The sequence below is a fragment of the Bombus affinis genome, chromosome 11, assembly GCF_024516045.1.
Source record: "Bombus affinis isolate iyBomAffi1 chromosome 11, iyBomAffi1.2, whole genome shotgun sequence".
Classification (NCBI taxonomy): Eukaryota; Metazoa; Arthropoda; class Insecta; order Hymenoptera; family Apidae; genus Bombus; species Bombus affinis.
The window spans coordinates 6,054,671-6,079,218 of NC_066354.1; the positions used below are offsets into that span (position 1 = coordinate 6,054,671).

Here is a 24,548-nt window from a genome sequence, read left to right on the forward strand (position 1 = left end):
TCTGTTCGAGCATGTACTTACATTAGTTCGTGTTTCGGTTGATAGAGGCAGTCTTCGTCGTGCTGCCATACGGTATGGCTGCGGTTTGTCGAAGTTTTCTCTTTATCCCGATATAATTTGAAGTGAATCGTTGATAGTAATGTGTTATTCATACAGAAGTTCATCGAAAAGTAGCCGTCCTTACGAATGCTAGTGAGTACTGTCATACAATATTTTTAAATACACGTATCTTATAGTGTTTGTCGAGCACGCGGCCAGCACGTCGTCTGCCAGGGTGACAAGCATCCTTTTTCCTCTCAGCTGAGTTTATGGACCATTGGTCGGTTTTATATTTTTTGTTTTCGTCCGATCCTGTTTATTTTGACATAAGTCTTTCTTCGTTTCGTATCCATTACATATTGTTAAGTCGACCGACGATATTAAATCGAACAAATCGCAAATAGGATAACGAGTGTTCTTAGTTTTCAATGAATTTTTGATTTTTGGCCATCTTGGGGATTTTTCGAGCTGCAGAATAATTCTTCACCTTATTATATGCAATATCGACATTAAACATTACGATATGTAATGTTTAAATTTCAAACAACGATACCCGCTTCTTTCCTTTTCCCTATCCGAAAGTATCGTTTATTTTTACGCCGATCTATTTTCGTCCTATCACATGGGTTTCTTTTAATAATTTTCGTAAATTTTGTCGAAATAAGGCGATACATTTCTACCTGGAACTTTGAAGTTATTAACGATCGTACTGTAAATAAATTATAGTCTATTTACTTCTGAAACAAATAACTAGATTTTTGAAACATAGCAATAACGTTGAATTATTAAATGGCGGAAATAAATCAAACGCATTTGTCAAATTCAAGGGTCTTGTATAAAAGAAGAAAGTATACATGAAAATCTTTCTAAACTATCATACATCAAATAAATATAAACTCAAATCTCGATTCGAAGAAAAATCTTTTCCCAAGACAGTGACGCATCGAGTCTTTATATCCGTACTTTGTCTGACGTGCTTTTAAATCTATAGTGCGCGTGCAGTTTCTATCGTGTTGCATTAATAGCGTAAGGAATATGATTAAGATGAGATGTACACATTGGCAACAGCCCTATCTTCAATCGCTAGTGTGCAATAGTTAAAAGAGAAAATCGTGTCGGCGTCGTAACCAGAACAGAAAGAACATAATTCGGAATGGTGAAACTCCGTATTACCGAGGCAACGTTACTAATGTTCTATCACGTTCTTTTCCCTCTTTTTGGTTGTCAGAAAACAACTGACACAATCGAGTGTATTCGCCGCGAGGAAACCCTTCGCGAAACCACCGTCGGTTACGTTTACAACCGATTGAAACGACAAACGCGTGTCGAGTTAGGCGTCTGACGCTGATTGTTCGCGAATCTTGACGAATATTCGCCATTAGAGAATAGGCTAATCTCTGTTCGTGCAGTTAAGCGATTCTAATTGAAGCGAAACGTCGCGAAACGATCGTTTGCGCGCAACACGGTTTTATTTCGCTTGTTATTTGTGTAACTGCGAATTGATGGAAATCGTGTTGCACGAAAGAAATCCGTTCTGTGGCATATCGATAACAATCGAAGGGATTGTTGCAATCGCAGAAGGCAGCTTCATTTTCCAGTAATTTCAGTAAACCAATAAAGCCAACTTGAAATCGATAAAAATCAAATCACTTTTTTAAACGCGCTACGTAACTCGTGGTTTATCTAATATTTCTAGTAATAAATTTCTGCACTTCCGGATGCAAAATGTATCGTATATTTTATCTTTCTTTCTATTCCGATAAATAAAATTTAGATATTGCAACTTCTTTCTTTGTTGCTGTAAATCCTTTGATTCGTTTGTATCTTAAACTTAAGAAATTCGACAGCGATGGAAAGAGATAATGGCCGAAATTGAAGATGACCCAAAAAATACGGAAGTCTACGACGATATCGATAACGTGACAATTATTTTTTCGCGTTGATTTCATCGCTAAAGGATGGACAAGGGAAGGGAACGAAATTCTTAGAGAGAGAGAGAGAGAGAGGCAGAGGGCGAGAGTTTTAAAAAGTTTCGTTGCATTACGAAATCGTATTACAGCTGCTAGTCGATTGTCCTACAAAGATTTTTATTGCGCAAAAAGTTGAATGCCGAAACCGTTCGCATTTCTATATCAAATCGAAAGGAAACAATTGCCATAGCTTTTAAACGATTTACTCGTAGACGGAAGACGATGGAAAATTTCCGCCACTTTGACGTATACCACTGCAGCTAGTTGTTCTGCCAAGATTTCGCAACGACAAAAGTAAATTGGCCTGAAGCAGCACGGCACCTCGTTTACCTTTACCTTAACTACTTAAGGGAATTCGGTTTACCGTGTCTTTCATCCTCGACTAAACACCTCTAGGTATATCGTCCCTTTCATATTCTTGTAAATTTCCAAAACGTACATCAAGAATTTGTTCATAGAATTCAAGATATATCTGTATTCTATGTATGTATTTTATGTATTGTATATAAGGCTTAACGACGCTGACCTAGAGGTATATAGTTTTCTGCATAACGATTTGTTGTCGCTCATTGGGCCAAGACGATGCCGTTTTAAGCGCATTTTAACGAGTAGGCCGATAGCATGCAGAGTTTTTCGTTTATATAGAGAGCGGCTATTCTATAGGGTAATAGGGAGCATGATTTCTCTTAATCATGGCTTGCGAGAACGTACAAGTGGCGTAACGCGTTCCACCTAGTTGATGTAAACTGAATTTCAATAAACGTAGCTAGCATAGAAACAGAAGGCATAACGAGCAGTTTGCAACGATTAAAGATTTCTTTTTGGCACTGATTCTCTGATGCGAAAGACGAGAGAACGAGAGAGAAAGAGGGTTCACTTTTATTTTTCCTTTCGTCGCGATAAGTTGATTTACTTTTTCTTGCATTTCCACGCGAAACCGTTCCACACTCGCAATTAGATATGATCCAGCGAGGATAATGAGAAGAAAGTTACTTCCGAGATGGTTATCGCACGAACATGGAGATATATGTAGATATATGTAGTCGTTTTCTGTTCGTGCTAATTTTGCTAATTTAATTCGTTCGTTTCGTGTATATCATCCACGGATATTGTCTCGGAAGACGCTTTATGAATTTCTTAGATTCATCGTCTAAATACGTAATTAGCGTTCGATGTTGCAAAAGGTACACGATTTATCTGCATAAATTTATTCGCCACAAGTTGATTAGCGTGCTAATCTCTGATATATCGAAAACAACGATTTTGCTTCCATACTTTGGAAAGTACGGAATTATTCCGATGGCTATTTCGATTTCTGTAATTTAATCGTGTAGATATATCTGACACGGCACACCGACACGATCAATTCCGATATGGACCTTGGTCCGTTTCTTTCTACGTTTGTGTATGTTCGAGCGGTATGTCTGCGAAATAATTTTTATCAAACGATCGATACGATACGTCTTTGTGATTCAGGGTATCTGTAGAGCAATAATTCAATAATTTGTAAGAAACGCGAAAGAAAGGGAAGAATGCACGCCATGATCGTGTGACGTCGGATACGCATGGCGAGACAGTGTCAGAAATTCAGTCGGTTAATCACGTAAAACGACGATACGTACCTTAGTAACATTCATTACTACACTAGAAGAACTTCGTAGGTCGTTAGACTTAAAAATATCGGGTATCACCCGCTGGCATAAAAAGTAGAAAACACTTGGTTTGCAAGGGAAAAAAAGGACAACATTCTCTTCCAATTCAAACACGCTCGTACAAACACGTTCCAACTACGACTCTGCGAGTTCTAAACATCGTTTCAATAGCCACGCAAGGTGAACAAAGCTGTTGGCAAAATGACGTTTTTATTCGAAGAACTGCGTTCTCCTTCTATTTATAGAAGCTTTTCGCTGACTGATAAGTTAATCCTCTGTTTACCTATAACGAGAGAAGGCTATCCAAATCGATCAAATTTCAATCCCTATGTCACGTAAGAGACACAAGAAATCACGAAATTGACAGATCACCGGTGATCTCCTCGCGTCGCAGTTCGAACGTTTCATAAATAAGATAAAGAATCGAACTTTAGACATAGCAGTAAAATTTATTGTACGAATCCAACAGAGTAGCGGTTCATAGTGTTATAACAGAGATTTTAGATTTTAGATTAGATAGAGATTTTATAACAGAGCTGATTTTATCATATATTATGGATTTGGGTCCTATGGTGAGGTTATGTTGGGGGCCCAGTTCAGAGATGGCCATGCTATTATTGTTTTCTGACACTGGACCTCTCTCTTTATTGTTGTTTCGATAACTTGCTGGATGTTCGTTAGACCCCCTTGGTTTTTCTATTGTTTATGGGTCGGTGACACCTACCCATGTTCCTCTTCGCCTGCCTAACGCAGACGATCGATGGAGGATAATCACGTTACGAGGATACTTTCGAATATCTGCTTCTCCTCGATCGACGAGCTAAAAATCAGTATAAATTAAAATTTGAAGACGAATCGAAAATAGCGATTTCTAGAGGCGTCATCGTCTATCGGAAACTTTCATCCTTAATTAATTCATATGTAACTTTGTCCTCTGTCACGATGTGTCCACGTGGCTCGAAAAGGTGTAACTAAGTTGCTACAACATTCAAGTGAGAACGCATTAATTCATAAAATATAATAAATAGCAGTAGTCTTGTACCGCTAGCAATTCACAGCTTTTCGATTGGTTTAGCAAAATTCATATAGAGAGGAACGGTACAGGGTGTACAGTTAATTGCCCAGCGTGAAAAGCATAGCTTCACAATGTCTCCGGATCGATGATGCAACGAAACAGGGTACCGTTGAGTACTTCCGGACCAGTCGATGGCCGAAACAGTAAGGAGCTGGCCGGCAAAGGCTGTTTACACAGTTCCCGGTTTGCAAGCTACTCTGTTATTCGACCAAGGAGCCATCGGAAATACCTGTTGGCAGTCTCGTGAATGAGTGGGAGTATTATGTCTATATCGTGCGACTTGCCGTGATCACGAACACCACGCTCAGGATGCATCGCATTTGCATAGATAACCTGTAAGCTTGAAACCGGCTACCTGTATGCTGTCTTACGATCCTGATACTCCTCTATTTCGCGTGTGATCGATAGTGTGCTGTTCGAAGTGCCGTTGTGAAAGGTGCCGATCAAACGTATCAAGGTAGGAACACTTTCTTCTTCTCTTGATTTTCACGCTTTGCCGGTCGGCTAATTGATTTGTCAGATAGATAACTCGCAGAGCAAATAGGAAGCAACTCTTCGATATCTTCTTTTATTGGGAGGTAATTATCGCATGAACGATGCGATGAAAGCTTCGATATTGAATCGTCAATTGCTTTTTCTTACGCTTGCGTTTCCTCTCTCCTTTATACATCCAGCGAGATCCAGTCATTTTCGTAATCGATCCATTAATGCTGCAACGAAAGCGATTCTGTTAGATAGTATTTTACGATTTTTCGCTGCACTGTTCACATTTGTCCCATGCTCTTTCGAATGCGTGGCTTTTGAAAACTAGTTGAGCCGGTCGGAAGACGCATCGATCGACTACATAAACGAGAAGCGGGAAAAAGGGTGGTATCGCAAACGCTGTTTTTTAAATTCACCTGGCAATTTGGGATTATCTAGCGGACAAAGTCATGCGACTAAATAACTTGTTCTTTTCTTTTTTTCTTTTGAGAATTCAATATTATTCGCGTACTTGTGTATTAATGAATTCTCTCGAAAGATGGCTTCTAAGGCAGTCAACTGATAGCAGTGGAAAAATTGAATCGATACGTTCGACGTAAAGCTGAAACAAAGGGAAGATGACAAAGGGAAGAAGCTATTGAAAAATATTATAAAAAAATTCCAGGCATCTAGATTTTATCGTCGCAAATAATAATCGGCAGATTGGCCAATGCATAGTAGCTTTGATAAAAAGCATCAAAGGCTTCGATTGCTCCTATCTATACCAAGCCATAGGAAATCGATGATTCACATAATAGTCGTTCGAAATTACGACAGAATCGCGGCTGGTTAGATCGTAAGTTTTTTACAACGAGCCCTGCCTTCCAATCCAGAATCGTCACCATTTTTACAGGAACATTTCGTGCCGGAAATGATTGCCAGTTCGATCCTTGGAAATTGTGGAACCGATCGTTCCGGCTGGCTAGTCATCTTTAAAAAACCTGATCCGATTGATCAGCCTGTAAAACGTCGATTTAATAGTAGCGCGGCACGACATTCGCTGATTTGATTAATGTTGCTTCCCGCAAGCATCTGCAGCTCGACCAACCAATGCCCACAGCTAATCCTTCCTCGCCTACTACATTTTAGATGTAATTACATCCACTCAATGAAGATTCTGTTTCAAAGAATGATCAGTGAATCGCGTAATCGCTTTTACTATAATTCCATCTCGTTACGTGATTTGAAGGAATACTTCTTTTTTCATTCACGTATCGTATCCTAGTTAGGTATCGCGTGTTTCACTTTTTCATACAACGATCTCGTTGCGCTTCGATTGAAAAAGCAAACAATCGTCGAATTTCAATAGCCAGGCTATAAATAAGCTTCTCAGTTTGCCAGATAGGCCAGCTTCTGCATATGTAAGATGCAACGAGGTTGTGTATAACAAAATCGGTCGAAGTTTCCATGCTGCGAGTGCCTGGATAAGCAGATTGGCAGAAATTTGGGAAAATCCCTGACTTTGGGAATCTCAGCCAGTAACTTGTAATCCGCAGGAGAATCAACGATATTACTAATATGAAATATCTGGTGAAATATTAATAGAAGTGGTAGTTTGATATTTGAAGCCAAATATCGAGGTACCAAAGTATCGGGTCGCTCGGAAAGTTCGTTTCGATTTTTAAGGGATTTGGTCGACGTGAGAGATCAGGTTGAAAAGTTTCTCACCGAAAAACCTGAGAGGTTCCGCAAGCGTGGAATATTCAAGTTGCGTGAAAAATGGGGAAATCTTGTGCAACAAAATGGCACCTATGTAACTCAGTAAACGAATGGAAACGTAAATCGGAATGAACTTTCCGGCGATCCAATAATTCTACAAGATTCCACGGTTACAAACATAATTTTATTGTCACGTATTAGCTTTTAAAAATCAGCTTAGTCGCGTGATAAGCGTTTTATTGCGAGTAACTACGACGAATATTTTTATCCTTCGTATTTGCAATTAAAACACGTCTTGTCAAAGGTAGGCGTCCGGATACTTTTGAACGATAGTGTACACGTATCTTCGCGAAAGTTACCTTGGGACGTAGTCCCGTTAATTTCGAAAGGGTTAATTCCAGATGTCGTTATATGGCGAAGGTTACCATATCTCGGCGCGGCTTACTTTTTCTCGAGTTGAATCGACAAGCTTTCGACGAGCAGCCAAGGCGCACTGCAGACCTGGCAAACGGCGAAACCGAAAGGCTATGCTGCAAAAATATGCAAAACTCGTTTTTTCTTTTTCGCATAATTCAGACGCGGCACAGAAAAATGACGTAGATTTTCTACTAATGTCAAACGCAAGCTCGACTCTCCACGTTCGTTTTGACTCGTACGTTGGACAGGCGTGTCTCTGCCCTCGGTGTTATCGCGTTCATTACCAAGTAAAGTAGGAACTCGCACCTTGCAATTTAATTGCTCGCTAATTGCGTCATTCGTCCAACGTTTAAACACGCGTTACCCATTTTCCTTCGGGAAGGTACATTTTTGGGTCACGCCTTTATCGATTCGAATGTTGGAAAGTGCGCTACGCTCGACCTACACTTCCTCCCTTATTTACCTTATCCCAAAAGGTGGCACTGCGGATCTTGGCCGATCCGAATTTATTGGAGCGCAAGGACCTTCGAGTGAAAAAGACCGTCAGATTAACGGGGTATGTATTATACGGAGATTTCTACCATAGGTCGAGTAGAGATAGGATATTCAAAGTACCGAGCATAATAAATAATCTCAAGGATATAGCAGACTTCGGAAGGTCTGGCTTAATATTTGCACATAAGCTCGATGGATGGAAAGAAGAAAAGGTTCGAATAAACGTATCTTCGAAGGCACATCTTTATTGTGACATAATTTAACTTAATACTAGCACACTTTAATTGTTGTATGGGCAAACGAGAATTAGTACCATAGTATATTTAAAAGAGGCAGTAATTAATCGTATCGCGATCATTCGAAACGATACAGAGATCTGTTATCGATGACCATCGATATGATACACGGTAATATCGTATTCTGACAGTCTCGTATCAACTACCGTACGAGGAAAGATACGTATACGCGTGTACAATAGCCGCATCATACACGCGTACGTCGTATTATCTATCGTGAACTTGCGTGGCTTATTTTATCATTTAATAAATATAAGATCGGCGGATTAGAATTTCTAATTGACTGTTAGCGTGTTTCGTGATAATTCGAATTTTCACGTTCGTTTCGCCGACTGCATCTTCTTTTTGGTGCGAAACGAAACGGAGGATTCCGCGTGCTCCGACTTACGTAAACATCGGCTGTTCATAACTGTTCGCGGCTCGTTAACGATTTCGATGCGTGCACGGTTGCGTGAATAGCCGGAGAAAAGTCAAGGAAAGTCGTGTGCGTTTTAACGAACGAAACCACTTCCTGATCCGCGATCCTCTGTATGCGAACAATACGCGTGCCATTCGCGTTCCCGTGTGCACGCCGGAAATCGAAAACCAGCCCAATCGATACGTCTGCCTTTTCTCTGTTCTCGTTTCTGAATGCGAGGCAAGCGTTACGGCAAGTGCGAGGCGGGTTAAGACTCAACCGCAGTTCATTTAGCTGGTCAGTTGTTACGTGCTTTTCCTCGGAGTACGCCGCGTTTCACAACGGGAATCGTACAAAAATAATTTTACGCTACGAGCTCTTTCTTTTTCTCTTTCTTTCAACAAGGCACTCGGCCCTCTCGCTTCCCTCTGGACCGTTTGCCCATTCAAGAGGAAATTTTACGCTAGAACCACGAATAAGCTAAATTGACTGGTATCAGATTTGTTGATACCTCGCAATTACTAATAATAAGCGAGTTATTTTGGGTAATACAATATTAACGTTTACCTTTACTGAGACAGAGATATAGCTAAGCGTTCTTATTAAATTGGAAATAGAATCGAGCAACAGAAGTGCGGCGTAACCTATATACAGTTTGTCGTTTACCAATTCACTAATATTGTTACTTAGCAAATTACAGAGAAAGACGACCATAGTTCAATGGAAATTAAATTAAGAAAGAAACCAGAAAATTAACTTTGACCCAGATACAGGATATGGAAAGAAAAATATTCAAAAGAATTCTTGTTTCACGAATTACAATTCTCTCGCTCGAGGAAACAAAAGATCGTATAATAATGGGACATTTAATCGTTCGTTCCCGTAAGTTGAGTTTACAAAAATAGCTCGGCTGGTTGCTGTTAATAAACGGAAGTCTACGTTCACGGTCGTTATTGTTAAGAAATTGCTACCCGCAGGAGCCGCGTGTTTCCTAGCTCGCGTCGTGAAAACGTGCCGGAACATCCGCAAATTACCTGTAAAATATTATTGTCGAACGCGCGAACACTCGTCCGATAAACCGTGACTATTAACGGACATGCTAGCTGCCTCTATGCAAATGATTATAGAACAGGAAGCGTCCGGGTCGACGAACCAAGATCGCCAACATTTTAGCGGAACTTGTTATCCCGTTTGCGTAATGAAAATCGATCGACGAGCTGGCCGTGGTCGATCGCGTGTCTCGCGAATTTCGCGAAAGTTTGATTTTAATTACCCGTCGAAAATTGAGATTAACGACGCCCATTAATCGAGCTTCTCGCGCCGTTAACAATCCACTTAATTGAATAGACTCGCAACTATAGAAACACGCCTGAACGAGGACGGAATATTTTTTCCTTCGCTACGGAGTCGCCGCTTGGGAGTCATTCATTCAGCAGGCAGTCATTCGATCTGTCGAGATTTATTAGCGACGAGTTGTTCTTTCACCGAGAGAAGCATCGTCGAGGGAGCTCTCTTTTTTTTCGCGTCACACGTTCACCTGAATTTTTATTTTGCTTTCGTTGTAATTGGTTCGAATTAAGCGGGTCGTGTTATTATTGACAAAACGTCTAGCCCGTCATTCAGAACTCATTAGCCTCGTATTACCGCCCCAGGCTTTCCATTTGATTTCCCGTTTAAAGCTCACGGAAGCTTGCACTCGTGTCGGCTAGCATTCGCATACGGATCGACCCACATAGATCGCCTTGTGATTACTCTGCAGCTCTAGATCGTAAGAACGATTAAAGTGAAAGAAAATCTATAAAACAGAACACAAAGGTACATTTATGTACATATGTATTTGTACGATACAACGACGTGACGCTTATTATATTCGCTGGCGAATATCGCAGAATCACGTGTACGTATTCTCTCACTTTATCGTACCTTTATCGTTCCATCGTGTATCGTTGCTCGAACGTACGATTCGTGGCATAGAACGATAGATTCGATCTAAAACTATTCTTGTTAGTCAGGTGTTTCTACGCTCGGTGATAGAGAGTTTATGAATCGATCGATTCGCATCGCTCAGCAGGATGTCGTTGTGAAGATAGCTGATCAGAGCCGTGCAAACCCGATCCGCTCCTTTCGTGACAAAGTAGTACAAGGGCGCCCAACTTTTCGTGTTGATGTAGAACATGGAGGCGATTGTCAAGCGATCGGTCTCGCTGATCTGTTTCGCGAACTTGATGAACGTGTAGAATTGGGATTTCGTGGCTGGCGCGTAGACAGACCTCAGCTGCGGCCCCATGTCGCCCAGCAGTTGATAGAACTTCTGGCCGCGGAATCTGCTGCCTAGTATATTGATCGTGTGCAAATTACGGCACCTCTCCAGTATGCGGATCAGGTATCCCGAGCGTAGGTACAATTTCGACGTGGAACCTGCAGCAGAATATTTCTTTTACCCTATCATCGATTCGAAGATAGCGACGTTATCGCGATTTTGACAACCGAACGGATTCTTTTTTGTCGTAGCGTTCTCTATCGTACGATGTACAGTGAACACGATTAATCCTCAATTGGTACTGTTAGACCGTAATTGATCTATACGAGTTTAACTTATTATAGCTGATCCAAACTCCTTTATTTTAATTTCGATTCTGTATTTTATACGATGGAAACTATTTGTAGAGTTCTCGTAAAATAGAGAATAGAGGGAATTATAAGAAATTCTATGAAATAAGTATGTTTTATTACTTATAAATAGACTTTTATCAACCTCCTTGGATAAAGTACTGCACTGTGCATTTTTTCTGCTAATTTTCTTGCGGAAATTGTTCGTTCGTTCGTTTGTTCGTACGTCAGTATGGAGATGTATGCAAAACGAACTGGCTGTATTTTCGCACCCGGCATCGTTAACCATTAAAATTGAATGCAAATACTGTCGCGTTTATGTTGTTGCCTAGAAACTTATCGTCGCAGTATCGCAAATAAAATACGAGCGGTGTAGTGGTGGTGGTAGTGGATGGAATGTTGAAAGAAACTGATTGCGAAAAACGTGAATTGCATTCTGTATCGCTTCGCTCGTGAGAGGAATTCATGCAGATCTTCCGACAATGATGACTTCGAGTCAATCGCTCCTATTGATCGAGGGAATTTAACGCGCCTCAATGGAGGAAAAAATGGAAGAGTGTGATTTAAATGATAGTTTCGAGTTCGTTCTTTTTCCTGCACTGCAGGCGAATGCAACGGAACGTGTTCGGTATACTAATTGCGTCAAAGCCGTGGTAAACACGGTTGCCAGGTCAAACGGCGCATCCTATCCGTGAATCATACACGAGCACCCCGCAAATCGATAGAAATTTTCTGCCCCTTTGTGACTGCGTGGCGGCATTGTTGGCGCACGAAGACGTATAAAAAGGGCCAACGAAATGCACGACAAAAGAGGTATGAAAGCAAAGTTTCGCAGAGAGAAACGCGGCGAAAGAAGACCGAAGAAGTGATGCACCATTAGGAAATGGTAACAACAGAGGACCGCGTTCTGTTTCTTGTTTGACGAGTGGCCAAACTATTTTCCCTCTCTCCTTGATTCCATTTTAAGTTCGTATATTTCTCTTTTATCATGTTTGCCGTTTTTTTAGAACGGCGGACTCGGCATATTTGACGAGAAACGAGAAGAAAGAAGAGGAAAAATAGAGAAGAAGGAAGAGGAAAAGGGATAAAAAACGAGGTAGAAAGATTTCAGTCGGGCAGAGTTTTTTGAACCCGAGCCAAAGGTTCTCTGTCTCTTCCCAGCTCTGTCAATACTAGACCACGTCGGTGGAAGAAAGGAGAAAGAAACTCAATTAGGAGAGAAAAGCTGACGACGATGCATAGACCGAATAGAACCTGTGCAATTAGAAATGTGCAGTTCCTCCAAGTTTTTGTTCGTCAGCGAGAGTTGCCGCAGGATCTCGTCGCAATCTGGTCTCACGCTTATGCTGAACTTCTTCAGCAGCGGCATCCTCTTTAGCTCCTTGATCACCTGGGCCGTGTCTTGTTCGTTGCTTGTCACCTAGGAATAAAGATAGAAATCTAAGAATAAAAAACAGAAATCGAACAAATGCTTCTTTCCATTCGTAGCTTTCTCTCAGCGGACTCCCCGACTTTTAACCTTCTCGCGTTTCTTAAACTTCTTGTGTGTCCCACGCTTCTTAGGGACAAAGTGTCTAAAAACGGGATAGAAACGCGAATTTTTTTTATTAAATTAGGATACTAAAGAATATATGTCACACAATAGGGAACTATTGGAAATATAGGGAACCAATAACTGGGAAAGAAAATACATCACAAAAAGAAGAAGATTACAATCAAACAATAAAGAAGCAGGAAATATACACATTGTGCAACACGGACAAAGCATAAAACATAGAGCAAATATTATTAGAATGCCGTTTGTATGAACAAATAAGAGCAGTGCATTTATAGGGGAAAGAAACAATGGAAGAGATATTGGCAGTACAAACTGAAGATGATGCCAGAAGACTATTTTACTGCACACAAGAAACAATGAAAATAATAAGAGCATTCTACAGAAATGAGTGAAATAAATTCAGGGGCACAGAATAACACTGGACACGCATTTGCTTATATACACATATAGTATCAAATAGATGCAAATCTAAGTCATATAATATATGAGTTAACACAGATGGTTATTACTTCATAATATATTTAATAAATACAAGAAGCAAGTATAGTAAATAAGCATTCTGCAGATAAATGTTCTATAATATACGTGTCCAGTATTAGTTATATAAGCTAAGTGAACGTAAATTTAATAAAGTAAACGTAAGATTAAGCATATAGGTAAATGTAAACTCAATTAGCTATATGAACTTAAGCTAATTAGTCTTTGAGGATAGGAAACAAATAAAAATAAGGTAGCAGAAAGTGTAAACCAGCCAGCAATATACGGCGTATAGTTGACAAATTATAATAAATGATAACCTACGCTACGATAAATAATACATACATATATACGTATAATTGCATGGAGTACTAGCATGGAAAGAGCTATCTAAAAGAGATCTACACTTTTACTTATTGCACTTTTATTTTTATGGTTAGATTATTCAGTTACTCGTTATAGCGTTAGCGCAGCCGTGTATATGTATATACCAGCGTAGCTTATATATTGCTGTGTTTAGAAAGGATTAGGTCGATTATCGTACCTCGTAAGTTCGCCATAGAAACGGGTCATAAGCGAGCCGGTTGAAGAGCACGGACACTTGACTAACGGCGTAAAGCTCCTTGCAGGAGAGATAGGAGAATATTTGCAAGATGATTTCGACCGGTAAGGATGCGATTCTTGCGATCGAAAACGATGTCGGAACCACAGTCTGCGCATCGCACTTGTTACCAATTCTGGCACGCTTCCTAATGGGCTCTGGAGTAATTGCAAGTTCGTCCATTCTCGTTGCGTTTCCATCTCTGGCATTGGTACGCGCGCGTGTTCTCACATTGTCTCTCGATAGGATGTCGTGAATAATTTCTCTGGGCTCGATGATCGATGGTCTTCGTTTATTGCTAATTTTTGCTTCACGAGTGTTACCGCGTTAAAGATGTCGCGTGAAAAGACTAGAAATTTTGACATCTGTCAAATCCAGCCCGACGCTTTTGTTTTGTCCTCGTTGAACGATATTTGCCGTTGTTCGACACTTATCGAACTCTTGGTTGCAAATATCACATATTCTTTTTTCTCGCGTCCGTTGCACTTGCCACGCGTCAAGTGAACTTTTGGCAACGAATCGACAAATCTTCTGGCTCTTCTTATCGCTGATTTTGCTTCTACATGATGAATCGGAAATTGCATGTAGTACATTTACCACCTTTGTATGGAATCTGAAGTTAGAGAGTCTGAGGATAAAGATTTAAAAAAAATTCAATTTAATTCGGGTTATAATCATTAAAATCGAATTTCATAATCATATTGATCTTGTGGAAAATAAGCAAATGCGGGGATGCTTTGTCGATTTGAACGAAATAAACGAACCTGCATACGAATATAACCCCGCCCTCGTTGTTATGCATATCACAACGATCACGAAAATCATGATAGTGACTCATGCACCGGCCATTCCTCTGTCACCTGCTTTTCATTCCGGTTAATAGCAAGGGGTACCGTAACCACACGATAAATTCTGCTTTTTTCGGTAAGCACCTACGAGTACGTGCGTGCTTCTAATGGCTACGTGTTATGCGTACGTAATGCACGAAACAAACGTGTACACTGTACACGTTTTAAAATATATCTGTTTAATGATAACACCCTTTTTAAAATACTATTGTCTTTTTTCTTTTTCGCTGCATTATTGAATCGCTATAGAGATTTTTAAAGCGGAGAAATAAAAAAAAGTTGCGAAATAACTAAAACTCGCTAAAAGAAAATAATTTAATATGGAGCGTCGTACAGAAGATTTTAAGAACAATTTCATTTTTTATCTCATTTACACTTTTTATCCGGTGTAATTACAACCGGTTTCGAAACGAGTTCAACGACTCGCAAACTCGAGATTCCTCAAGGTCGCGGTCGCATAATAAAGCGATTTTGAACATTCCTGTATCATTCTGCTACAGGCTGTTCAGAAGTAGAATGAAGAGAAGCAAAAAGGCGGGAGTTATTGGAAAAAACATCTCGGCTCGTTAAATAATAAACAAGGTCGTTTATAAAACGATGGACGTATTTTATATTCGAAGAAAGATCAATCGGACCGGTCGTGGTGTGGTGGCGTTCGACATTTCAGACATGTAACGTCAATGCTATTTAGAATATCTTCGACGTGGTCTTCGAACACACGTTATTTCCGTGGCGTAATTACGAGAATAACATCGAAGTCATGCAACTTGCCAAATGGTCGCAACGTCGAATACGCTCGAGTCGTTTAATTTTTAATTTTCTTTCATAGCGCACCTTGATCCGATTACCTATATAAACTTAGTAAGTCTGGCAAGATTCAAGGTGCAACCACGTCGCGGTTATATTTGTTGCCCATTAACATTCCGGCGGCAGAAGAGCAAAATGCAGGATAACGCAGCACTGAAAAATCGATCGTTTGTCTATAAGCACGAAACTATACACGGATCGATATAATATGCGTAATTCTTTATTAACTTGTCTACTGCCACGGTGGTTATCGGTGACGTACGTTACTAAATTTTTCAGAATGATAAAAAGAAACTAAATAGATTAACAAATTCTGAACAATATGAATGACATGGATAACATTGTCAAGAAAAAAGCGCGCAAACATAATATCTATAATATCATGTAGTATGTCATGCTGCAGCATATCTCAATGTGTTGCGGCTTTCGGGGCAAAATATATAAAATTTCCGTGACAGCCTACATACTAAACAACAATCTTTCACGTTGTCGCGTTAGGATCAGCCTGCACAAGCCTATTTCGTACGATAAGCTTATTCGGCCGATAAATCTTACAGAATAAGGTGAATAAACTATTCATACTTCTATGTACACCACAGTCGCCCTTTCGACTCGTATGTCTATTTATTCCGCCGACTTATTGAATGTTAGCTAACGCCAAACCGTAAAAGTTTGTCCCGTTGGCTTTCGTACTCGTTTCAATGCAAGTTATCGACGTTTCTGTCAATACGCGATGGTAACACGTTTGCAAATCCCCCTGAACGAAACAATGAGAAAACCGCAAACTATGGCTACGCTAGTGCTCTATCGTTAACGCTAAACACGTTATCTTTTTACATGTCACTAACGAGACTGACATTATCCGCTGCGACGCGTCGTCGAGAAAGTTTTCTATTCAATTTTATCCTCGCCAAGTTTACGATTGAAAATGAAACAGATCGTTATTGTAACATTGCAGATAAACCATGCTGTCTCAAATGAAGACCAATACTACTGGAAAACTGGAAGGGAAACGACCGAAAGAATTAATGTCATCTTCCAGTCTTTCCGGTATGTCACAATTATCGAACAGCAGCGAGGAGACCTTGGAGCCTCTTGTACATAAGCCGCACAAATTGGAGACGATGGAAAGGTAAGTTACCTAAATGCTCAAATTTCGTTTTATTAAAAAAGACGTACATTTTTTTCAAAACATCATGTATAATGATTAAATATCTTTAACAAAGAGCGAATTATTTTCGAATGAAATAAATAATTGTGAAAGAACGTACTAAAATATCCATTAATATAGTTTGCGGAAAATCAGATTGGAATATAAAAAATTTCAAACGTATCGAAATATATATGTAGAACATATGGTTTCTTTTTTACCGACGTCCGATAACTTTGATGGCGCTGCATTGTAAGAATGAAATTTTTGCGAATTCCGGTATCCGCCGTTTCAAATATTTTGATTATCGCGCGCTAAATTGCTAAACGGAGTATATTTGTTAAGTTACGCTGTGTGCAATAGCTTGTGAAATACTTTGCAGCACAACGAAAGACGCAATTCCGCAACACAACGAATGGTTATTAAGTGGACCAAGTGGTAACAAGTCTATTTTACGTTTCAAGTGAGTCAAAAACCTCTTTATATTGCATTTTTTGTATATAATATGAAATATTTGTTGCAGAATATATAATCTGTGTTATTTTTTATTATTCTTTAGATGCTCTGCATTAGCAAGTTCTCCGGAAGAACCACCCGCGAAAAAATTGCATATGACCTACAAAATTTTTCAAACGGACACTAAACTCATTAATCTCTTGCTGCAATCACACGGTTTAACAGAGGTAAGTAAAGATAATCGAAATGTTTTTGTCAAAAATGTTTTATTGCAATTTGATACGTATGTACTAAGTTCGAACTGTATCGGATCATTCAACACAAATCAATTTTTCTCGAAATTTTTATGTAATTATTAATATACGATTCGAAAGTAGTAGTACAACTTATACTTAAGACAAATACATTTTATTTATTTTTTTTTTATATATTTTATGATGTCACTTATTTACTGGCATTACTTTCTTTAACGGAACTTTTTTAACTCAATATAGTTATATTTTATAGTATATAATATAGTTATATTTTATAGTATAAGAAACCATATATTTCATATCATATATTTTGATTTACTTGTTAATCTTATTACTATAAAGTAAGTTACTGCAACGTGAGATAGTAATATAGTTTTTTTATTTAATATTTAGTATGTTATTCTTGAATATTATTTTAGTATTTATAATCGTAACAAAGTATATAATCATATAAAATCAAATCTGAATTTATTAAACGAAGCAAAAATATATTTGTTTTAAGATGCTAAGACGACCAATTACTGTTACCAGTTGCGATTATGTTTATATTTGTTTAATTACATAATAAACGTATCTTTGCGTTTATCCAAATATAAATTTTCTTATATTTATTAACATTATTTTTAATACTGACAATTTTACAGTCTATTAAAGTATAACAGATTTAAACAGCAGCCGATTATGTCATGGACAAGATTTTTAAAAAGCTGTTTTTATTATATGGAAGTTCGAAAAGATCTGTTATTGGATACAATTACCACAAAACCAATGAGCTCCTGGACATAAATCCACGTCCAAATTTGCGCGAGTTAATGTTGTTCTTAACATCCTTACACCTTCACAATCCAAACCCCAATTTGCCAAGTTTCCAATCTTTCTCAGTCTTTTACAATTTTTAAACATATTCAGCACAGTAGTTGCGGATACCTTACTGGCCTCGTATATGTAAAAACATGTTAGGTTTTGTACTAAACTATTTTCACACTTATCAGACTTTCTTGGATTTCTGTGTTTGTTCGATATATTTAATAACTTTTCCAAGTGTTCATTAGTGAGATCAAAACAACTATGAACATGTAGTGCTGTTAATTCTGGTGCTAATGAAAGAATTTTTGTAATAGCAACAGCACTTACTATACGGCCTAATTGAATTTTCTTCAAATATTTCAGTGGAGGAGGATCAGCACCTTCTGTCCAAATTATGTTTGATCCATCATTAGTAAATGTTCTAAGATTAGAACAATTACTAAAAACTTCTTTTAAATCTACTTGAATAGGATTTTCGTTTTGCGTTATTCTCAAATTAAGTTCACGTAGATTGTGACCGTTAGTGCGAAGATAATCGTAAAAACCTTCCAACCATTCTCTTTGAGATGGTATACTGTGAACACTCAAGGAAGTGACATAGGGAAATAATCTCAAAGCCTCAGGAGGATGATGAGGCTCTGAAATATGTAATTTTTCAACTCTTGGGCATGCCTGCGCTAAAAGTTCTAAACGAACTGGTGTTGTTCTGCAACTTCTTGCTTGAGTTAGACTAAATGGAGTTTTAAATCCAATGAGTCCTTTGTTCATAATTTCTACTACTCTTCCCATATGGCTATATTCTGCTAGAGATTCCAACTGTGGAACATGTACCAAAGCCAGAAGTACTCCTGTACTAGTAACACCAGTGTTAGCAACGTTAAGTACTCTGAGCGTATCACAGAGAAAGTTTCTGCTTTCATAGTATTCCAAAAGTACTCCTTGCTTCTCCTTTTTCTCTGATTTAGAATTTCTCATTTTCAATTTTGAAAGCAGTGTTTTTAAACGGGACCAACTAGTAGGTTCTTGCATCGCAGTATGGGGCACCTTGTCTCTAAGTTCTACTTGTAACAGTAATTGCTTCAATCCTACATCTGTTACTTGTCTGGAACAAGCTACATCCAGGTGTACAAGTTTTGGACAAGCTTTTCCCACTACTTGAAGCACTACATCACTGGCTATATTACGTAAAGTTAAACTCATCAGATTCTTCATATTTAAGAGAGCACATCTTAATAATTTGCAGTCCAATCTTAATAAAGCTGAACGAGCCAGCTCTAAAGATTCAAGTCCAATTCCTTCTGATGCAAGTAGCTTTAGTAACGATGTCTGATGGCTGCATCCATAGTAACAGCAGAGATTCACTTTCAACTGTTTTATATCATGTCCAAGAAGAAGGGCTAATAAATATAAAGGAGCTGGGCCAGAAATTAAAGTCGATCCATCTGATGCAGGCCCATATAACATTTTTGAAGTTTCTTCGATAACTTGAGACCTCAAACGTGCTGGCAAGGCATTTATGTAGTAAGGCCTAATGGTCTGCTTTGCGTATGCCAATACTTGTGCAGCAGATGATTCTTGTGAAAGCACCTGCAGCCTGCGGCACGTCCCGTCGAGTTGTTGACACACACGTCCCAAACTAAGTCTCTCTAGGGACTTAGGCTGACGGTGGCCAGGCATCTTCTCTTGTTCATTCACTGTAATATTTGATATATCAGTCAATATACTGTAATGATAATATATGTAATCACAATAGTATTTACGTTATAGACAATGAGAATTTTGATTAATTTCACTTTTAATGTTGTATATTATATTATGTATTGAAGTATGTTTGCAGAGAAGAATTAAAGTATTATAAGAATTAAAGAATCAAGTAAACTTAATTATAAAGAAATGTGCGTACATGATATGAAAAGTTATCTTTGTTAGATTTTGAGTAAAAGAAGTTATGCATTCCTCATCAGTTGGAAAAATAAAATTAATGTTATGATTTTGAGGTTAACTGCATTTGAAACACGGTTTCGTTTTTATACGAATTCCTATGCAGTACTATTAAAATTATATTATCAAGAAAAATGTTACTGGAAAGGGATATTATATATAAACAACTTTCCTATATAATTATCAGTAAACAAAAATAGTTATCCTTGCGAACTTTCGTGACAGAATGCACCGATGCTTTTTCCCCGCATTGTTTTACTACTGTCTATTAAAATTATCATTCTGAGTTCGAGAAGTATTCATTAATAAATTTTGTATCTTTTAATAAATCTGAATATTATTGCAAATACAAAGGACATTTTTACGCTGTTTTATGTTTTCCCTTAAGGAACAAACGAATACGAAAGTAATTTTACTCTGATTTATGATTTTCTAATTTTGTATTCGAATGGAAGGAATCGGTAAGAAAATTTGGGGATGTCATTGAAGAAAAAATGTGTTTTAGACGCAATAAACTTGTGACAAAAAAAAGGGAAGCCTTGACATTTAAAAAAATTGAGAAACAGATCTGTAGCTGCACATTCCAACAAGTGATCTTTAAATATTGAAACAGAAATAATCCTTTACGAATTTTTAATCTACTAACAAAAAAAGAAAGATATTTTACATTCCCGTTAAGCTCACCAAGTTCGACGCAATGTGCGTTTATATGCAGACTACACGTGCTCGTCTCTCCTTCATGATTCTACATGTCACGATATATCAATCGGGGAAAAGTAGGAAACGTGCTCAAAACGTGTCTCATTCTAACGATGTTGCGACGCAAGATACACTACATACATACATTTTCTCTTTATCAATAAATCATTACTCTGTTATTATACGTATACTTTCAAGCCTCTGTCATGTGTCATTGATTTTTTCCATTTCGATAAAAGGAAAAACGTTAATTCATTACCTAACTGATCCTACGTCATCTCTCGGTTGCGTAAAAAGAACCGTAATTGACTAAATTGTTTGAATCTATAATTTATTGGGCATCCGTTATAAATCATTCGAATCGTCATATTTTTTTTTCTACGTTGCATAACATAGAACACCAGATTAATCCAAATTCGATTTCCAAGTTTTAACTGGGAAAACTCGCGGTAGTAAGTAGATCGACGATAAAATAATTTCTATAGCCTGTGATACGTCGACTGTGTCGTGTGATTATCTTTTTCCTGTTTTTATCGCACTAATACACGCTTATTTCCATCGATTTCTATTCCATGCATAAACGACGCTCGCGTAGCCAAGTATCGAGGATCTGTTGCGAGAGTGACAGAAAGGTGGCATCGATGCGCGGTATAATTGCGAAAACATCGTTGGAGAACGGTCCGCGAGCAGCGAGGTTTTGCGCGACCTCTTGTTAATTAACTAACGCCTCGTGTACTGTAATGCAATTTCGCTAGCAGCCACAGATAGCCATCTGCGTGCTCGTGCGTATAAGATCAAAGGGAGCGTGACGTACAATATACGAAATAACTATTTTAACACGATCATGAAACAGATAATAAAACAGAATATCGCATACTGTAAGAAAGAAAATAACCGGTTGACAGAGAAATAAAATGAATTCAACGAAAGAAGATCGAAAGTGAAAATCGCTGTTACACCGTGCTTAAACTTGACCTAGACCTAACTGTTGTCTGACCTAGACCTATTCGCACAGATACAGCAAAAAGATGTTGTTAGGCTGGAGATAGAAAGATAGGCTGAAAGTGTATGTAAATAGCGATCGATAACGATTGGATAATAGCTGGTGAAGTTGAATTATCGAAATCCAATCGGTTTCCGCTGCTATGCCATCTTTCTTACTGCGTCGCGTGTTATGTTAATAAAACCCTGAGTATGTTTTGAATCGGTTCATAGAAGCGAAACTGCGAGAGCGTTTGGACTTGGAAATCCGCGTGATGCACGTGCCGCAGCGGACATTGAAATCCGTACAATATGCAAAACAGCGGCGGGCACCGTGAGTCGTTCACACGTTCGGTTACATAAAGGCAAATACAACCGAATCCGACACACTACTGCGACACTTTCACTGGACCATTTTTTTTTTTTTTTTCGTTCATTCTACTTGCAAGCAATCGAAGCTACTTTCTAGTAACGGTATTAAGACGCTTGACACTCGGTGCTCGTGTTTCTACACCGCTTCAAACTATGTACCTATGTAATTAAAAATTTACTTGATCGATTCGGATAATTAACAACTACGATCTTCGCTTATCTGTATTTTATCTTTCGATACAACGTTCTTCGATCGGCCGAGACATAGTTACATGCGTTACTAATTGAGCAGTTAGGTCCACTATCCACAAAGCGTCGCCTCATAGAAGCGTAAGCGTAGTTTATTAGACGTGACGATACGTTTACGCCGGTTCTGTGTTCAGTCTACGAAGCGTACAGAATGTTACACTTTGTCTCGTTGTTAAAATGTCAAGCGATGTGGAAAATGCTTTCATCCCATATCACTACATTCGTTTACAGCTGCAACGTACGCCTCGCTGTTGGCAATGTTAACGCGAATCGTCATGATGAGAACGATTCGTATCGTTTCGTGGGCAGGTGCACGTTACTTTACAGTGATCGCTGTTCCATCGAAACGTACTGTTAGCATTAACGTGTCTAATACGCGTCTACGAAGCGACGCTTGGTGAATAGTGGGCCTTACTCGACTGTATGCAACCCACGTGTCGCTACGTCAACGAGGATTCTACGATCCAAACAAAACTTTCAAACTCTTTCAGCTACGGACCTTTCTTTCTGACTCGACCCTATTGTATCAAGAAAAAGATAAGTCGCGCGTTCGCTTTAAACGAATGTCTTTAGATCGGAACCTCGATGAACCTATTCCCATTTCCCGATTCAACCGATTCAAATGAATTCAGTGAAGATTCGAACAAGCGCGTGCACGTTTCTGAAGGCAGCTTCGAAATCTCTCCGGCATAAGTCGCCCTTTCCTTCGAATAACGATGCTTCTCGGTAATTCTCTCAATTCCTTTACCTGGCATCAAATCGAACCCAAACTTAACTAGATACCAGGATGAGTAAAAAGTCGGGTAAAAAATGATAAAAGGAAGACGAGCAAAAGAGCGGAACGTCTTGCTCGCAACGGTATCGGGCAGCGCAAGCGTGCTCATCGCCCTCGAAATACCATAATTCGAGGAAGATAGCAGGTAGATAGGTCCGAGCTGCAAAGTATCGATCGTAACTCTTTGTTTATCCCTCGCTTCCACGATGCATCGTGAAAATAGACCTTTAATTTCCACGAAACAAACCGAAAATCACGCCCGAGGATGATAGCGGATAAACGAGACGGAGACCATTCGGCGAGTTAATAATTGGAAGAAGCAACGAGCGATTACGGAGAGATTACAGGAGAAGAAAAAAAGAAGAAAGAAAGAGTAACGTGGCGTCAGGTGCCTACCTTGAAACAAGCAAGTCCCCTACGGGTGTCTCCTGAGCGGCGGCTCGTGCTAGACTACCGCCGCCACGAAATCGCATGCGTCTGATGGCTGAGGCGGACTCGACTCGGCTCGGCTCGCGACCTCGTCGTCCGGCTTTCCGCTTGCCCACACCATGCTCACGGCGCAACGATACGCTTCTCTCTCGTCCATTCTGGGGCCGAGTGGCCGAGCCGCCAGCTCTCCGGTTCTTCATCGTCCGAGAGTTGCCTTAAAATATGCTACTTTATTTATTTACCGACACTCCGAACCGCGATTACAGGATATCTCGTGACGGTCAGCATTACGCGCTCCGATATGCTACACGTTATCGTGAAAAATACCAGTTTCCTGTTGAGAAGCACGTCGTTTCGTTCATCTGACCCTCTTCGAACCTCTTCGAACCTGTCTGGGGAGCCGTATGCGTAGAACCTCTGACCTGTTGGATTTCATCAATTGAAATTGATGACTGGCTCGTAGGATGTGTTAAGACACTTCTAGGAAAGTCTTACGTATGTGTTACGTGTGTTATTGGAAATAATTTGAAATTTCGTTAGCACCGTTATGAAATACGACTATTGTGATTATTCGATGAAATTGGAAATTTCAAAATATTTTGTACATCATTTGTAATATGGTAATAGAAGGTTTCTTTAAGCGTTTGATCTCTACTGATAGATAGAGGAAAGAGAGCATATTTATTTGCAGTCATTCATGGAGAAAGGAGATTTTTTTTTTTATTCTTCGCGTTGATAGTTTGCGAATACGTAGCGATTAACGATTCATAGTTGGCGGTTGGAAAGCGCGTTAATTGTCAGTCATTCGCCTCTGCGTTGCGGGGTCATCGGGCGGTCTCGTCCCGTACGCTCCTCTCAAAGCATTACACGCGTGTCCATGTCACCGAAGCTGCAGAACATCGTCTCGTAATTGAATCGATCTGAATCAATTGCTTATCAGCTGCAATACGTGTGCCTCGAAACATTTTCTTCGCAATAACCGAGACAATGATACTGAATACATGATACTGCA

The 24,548-nt window shown here is 39.2% G+C and overlaps 3 protein-coding genes across 10 annotated transcripts in view; 1 reads left to right on the top strand and 2 right to left on the bottom strand.

Annotated features, from left to right (window-relative positions):
* Positions 1–25: 25 nt before the first annotated feature.
* The window catches only part of LOC126921721 (tubulin polyglutamylase TTLL5), a 35,525-nt gene continuing 11,002 nt past the window's right edge, over positions 26–24,548 (top strand). For 4 of the 6 annotated variants that reach the window (XM_050733513.1, XM_050733517.1, XM_050733516.1 and 1 more), the window contains exons 1-4: positions 26–192; positions 16,382–16,555; positions 16,956–17,036; positions 17,133–17,256. In XM_050733513.1, the coding sequence (XP_050589470.1) occupies positions 16,389–16,555; positions 16,956–17,036; positions 17,133–17,256 (372 nt within the window). In that variant the 5' untranslated portion in view covers positions 26–192; positions 16,382–16,388. Of the gene's footprint in view, positions 193–4,695; positions 5,194–16,360; positions 16,556–16,955; positions 17,037–17,132; positions 17,257–24,548 lie in introns of those variants that run through there. The other 2 variants (XM_050733514.1, XM_050733515.1) reach the window with 2 other exon arrangements.
* LOC126921770 (uncharacterized) lies at positions 8,168–14,038 on the bottom strand. The gene is made up of 3 exons (XM_050733626.1): positions 13,712–14,038; positions 12,387–12,552; positions 8,168–10,940 (listed from the first exon to the last, which is right to left on the bottom strand). The coding sequence occupies exons 1-3, from the start codon at positions 13,949–13,951 to the stop codon at positions 10,531–10,533; spliced, it is 816 nt and encodes a 271-aa protein (XP_050589583.1). The 5' UTR covers positions 13,952–14,038; the 3' UTR covers positions 8,168–10,530.
* On the bottom strand, positions 17,277–24,012 carry LOC126921736 (uncharacterized). Of its 3 annotated transcripts, none has more exons than XM_050733550.1 (2): positions 23,504–24,012; positions 17,277–19,784 (listed from the first exon to the last, which is right to left on the bottom strand). In XM_050733550.1, the coding sequence occupies exon 2, from the start codon at positions 19,765–19,767 to the stop codon at positions 18,025–18,027; it is 1,743 nt and encodes a 580-aa protein (XP_050589507.1). In that variant the 5' UTR covers positions 19,768–19,784; positions 23,504–24,012; the 3' UTR covers positions 17,277–18,024. The 3 variants fall into 3 exon arrangements, with proteins under 3 accessions (XP_050589507.1, XP_050589509.1, XP_050589508.1); XM_050733552.1 differs by lacking the exon at positions 23,504–24,012 and adding an exon at positions 20,716–23,472; XM_050733551.1 differs by lacking the exon at positions 23,504–24,012 and adding an exon at positions 19,994–20,646.

Excerpts from the sequence above, each read along its gene's own strand:
- LOC126921736 (XM_050733550.1), bottom strand. The coding sequence starts at position 19,767 with ATGCCTGGCCACCGTCAGCCTAAGTCCCTAGAGAGACTTAGTTTGGGA.
- LOC126921770 (XM_050733626.1), bottom strand. The coding sequence starts at position 13,951 with ATGGACGAACTTGCAATTACTCCAGAGCCCATTAGGAAGCGTGCCAGA. Across the intron at positions 12,553-13,711 it reads TTCTATGGCGAACTTACGAG|GTGACAAGCAACGAACAAGA; the intron begins GTACGATAATCG and ends CTTTATTCCTAG. Across the intron at positions 10,941-12,386 it reads GCACATTTCTAATTGCACAG|GTTCCACGTCGAAATTGTAC; the intron begins GTTCTATTCGGT and ends ATTCTGCTGCAG.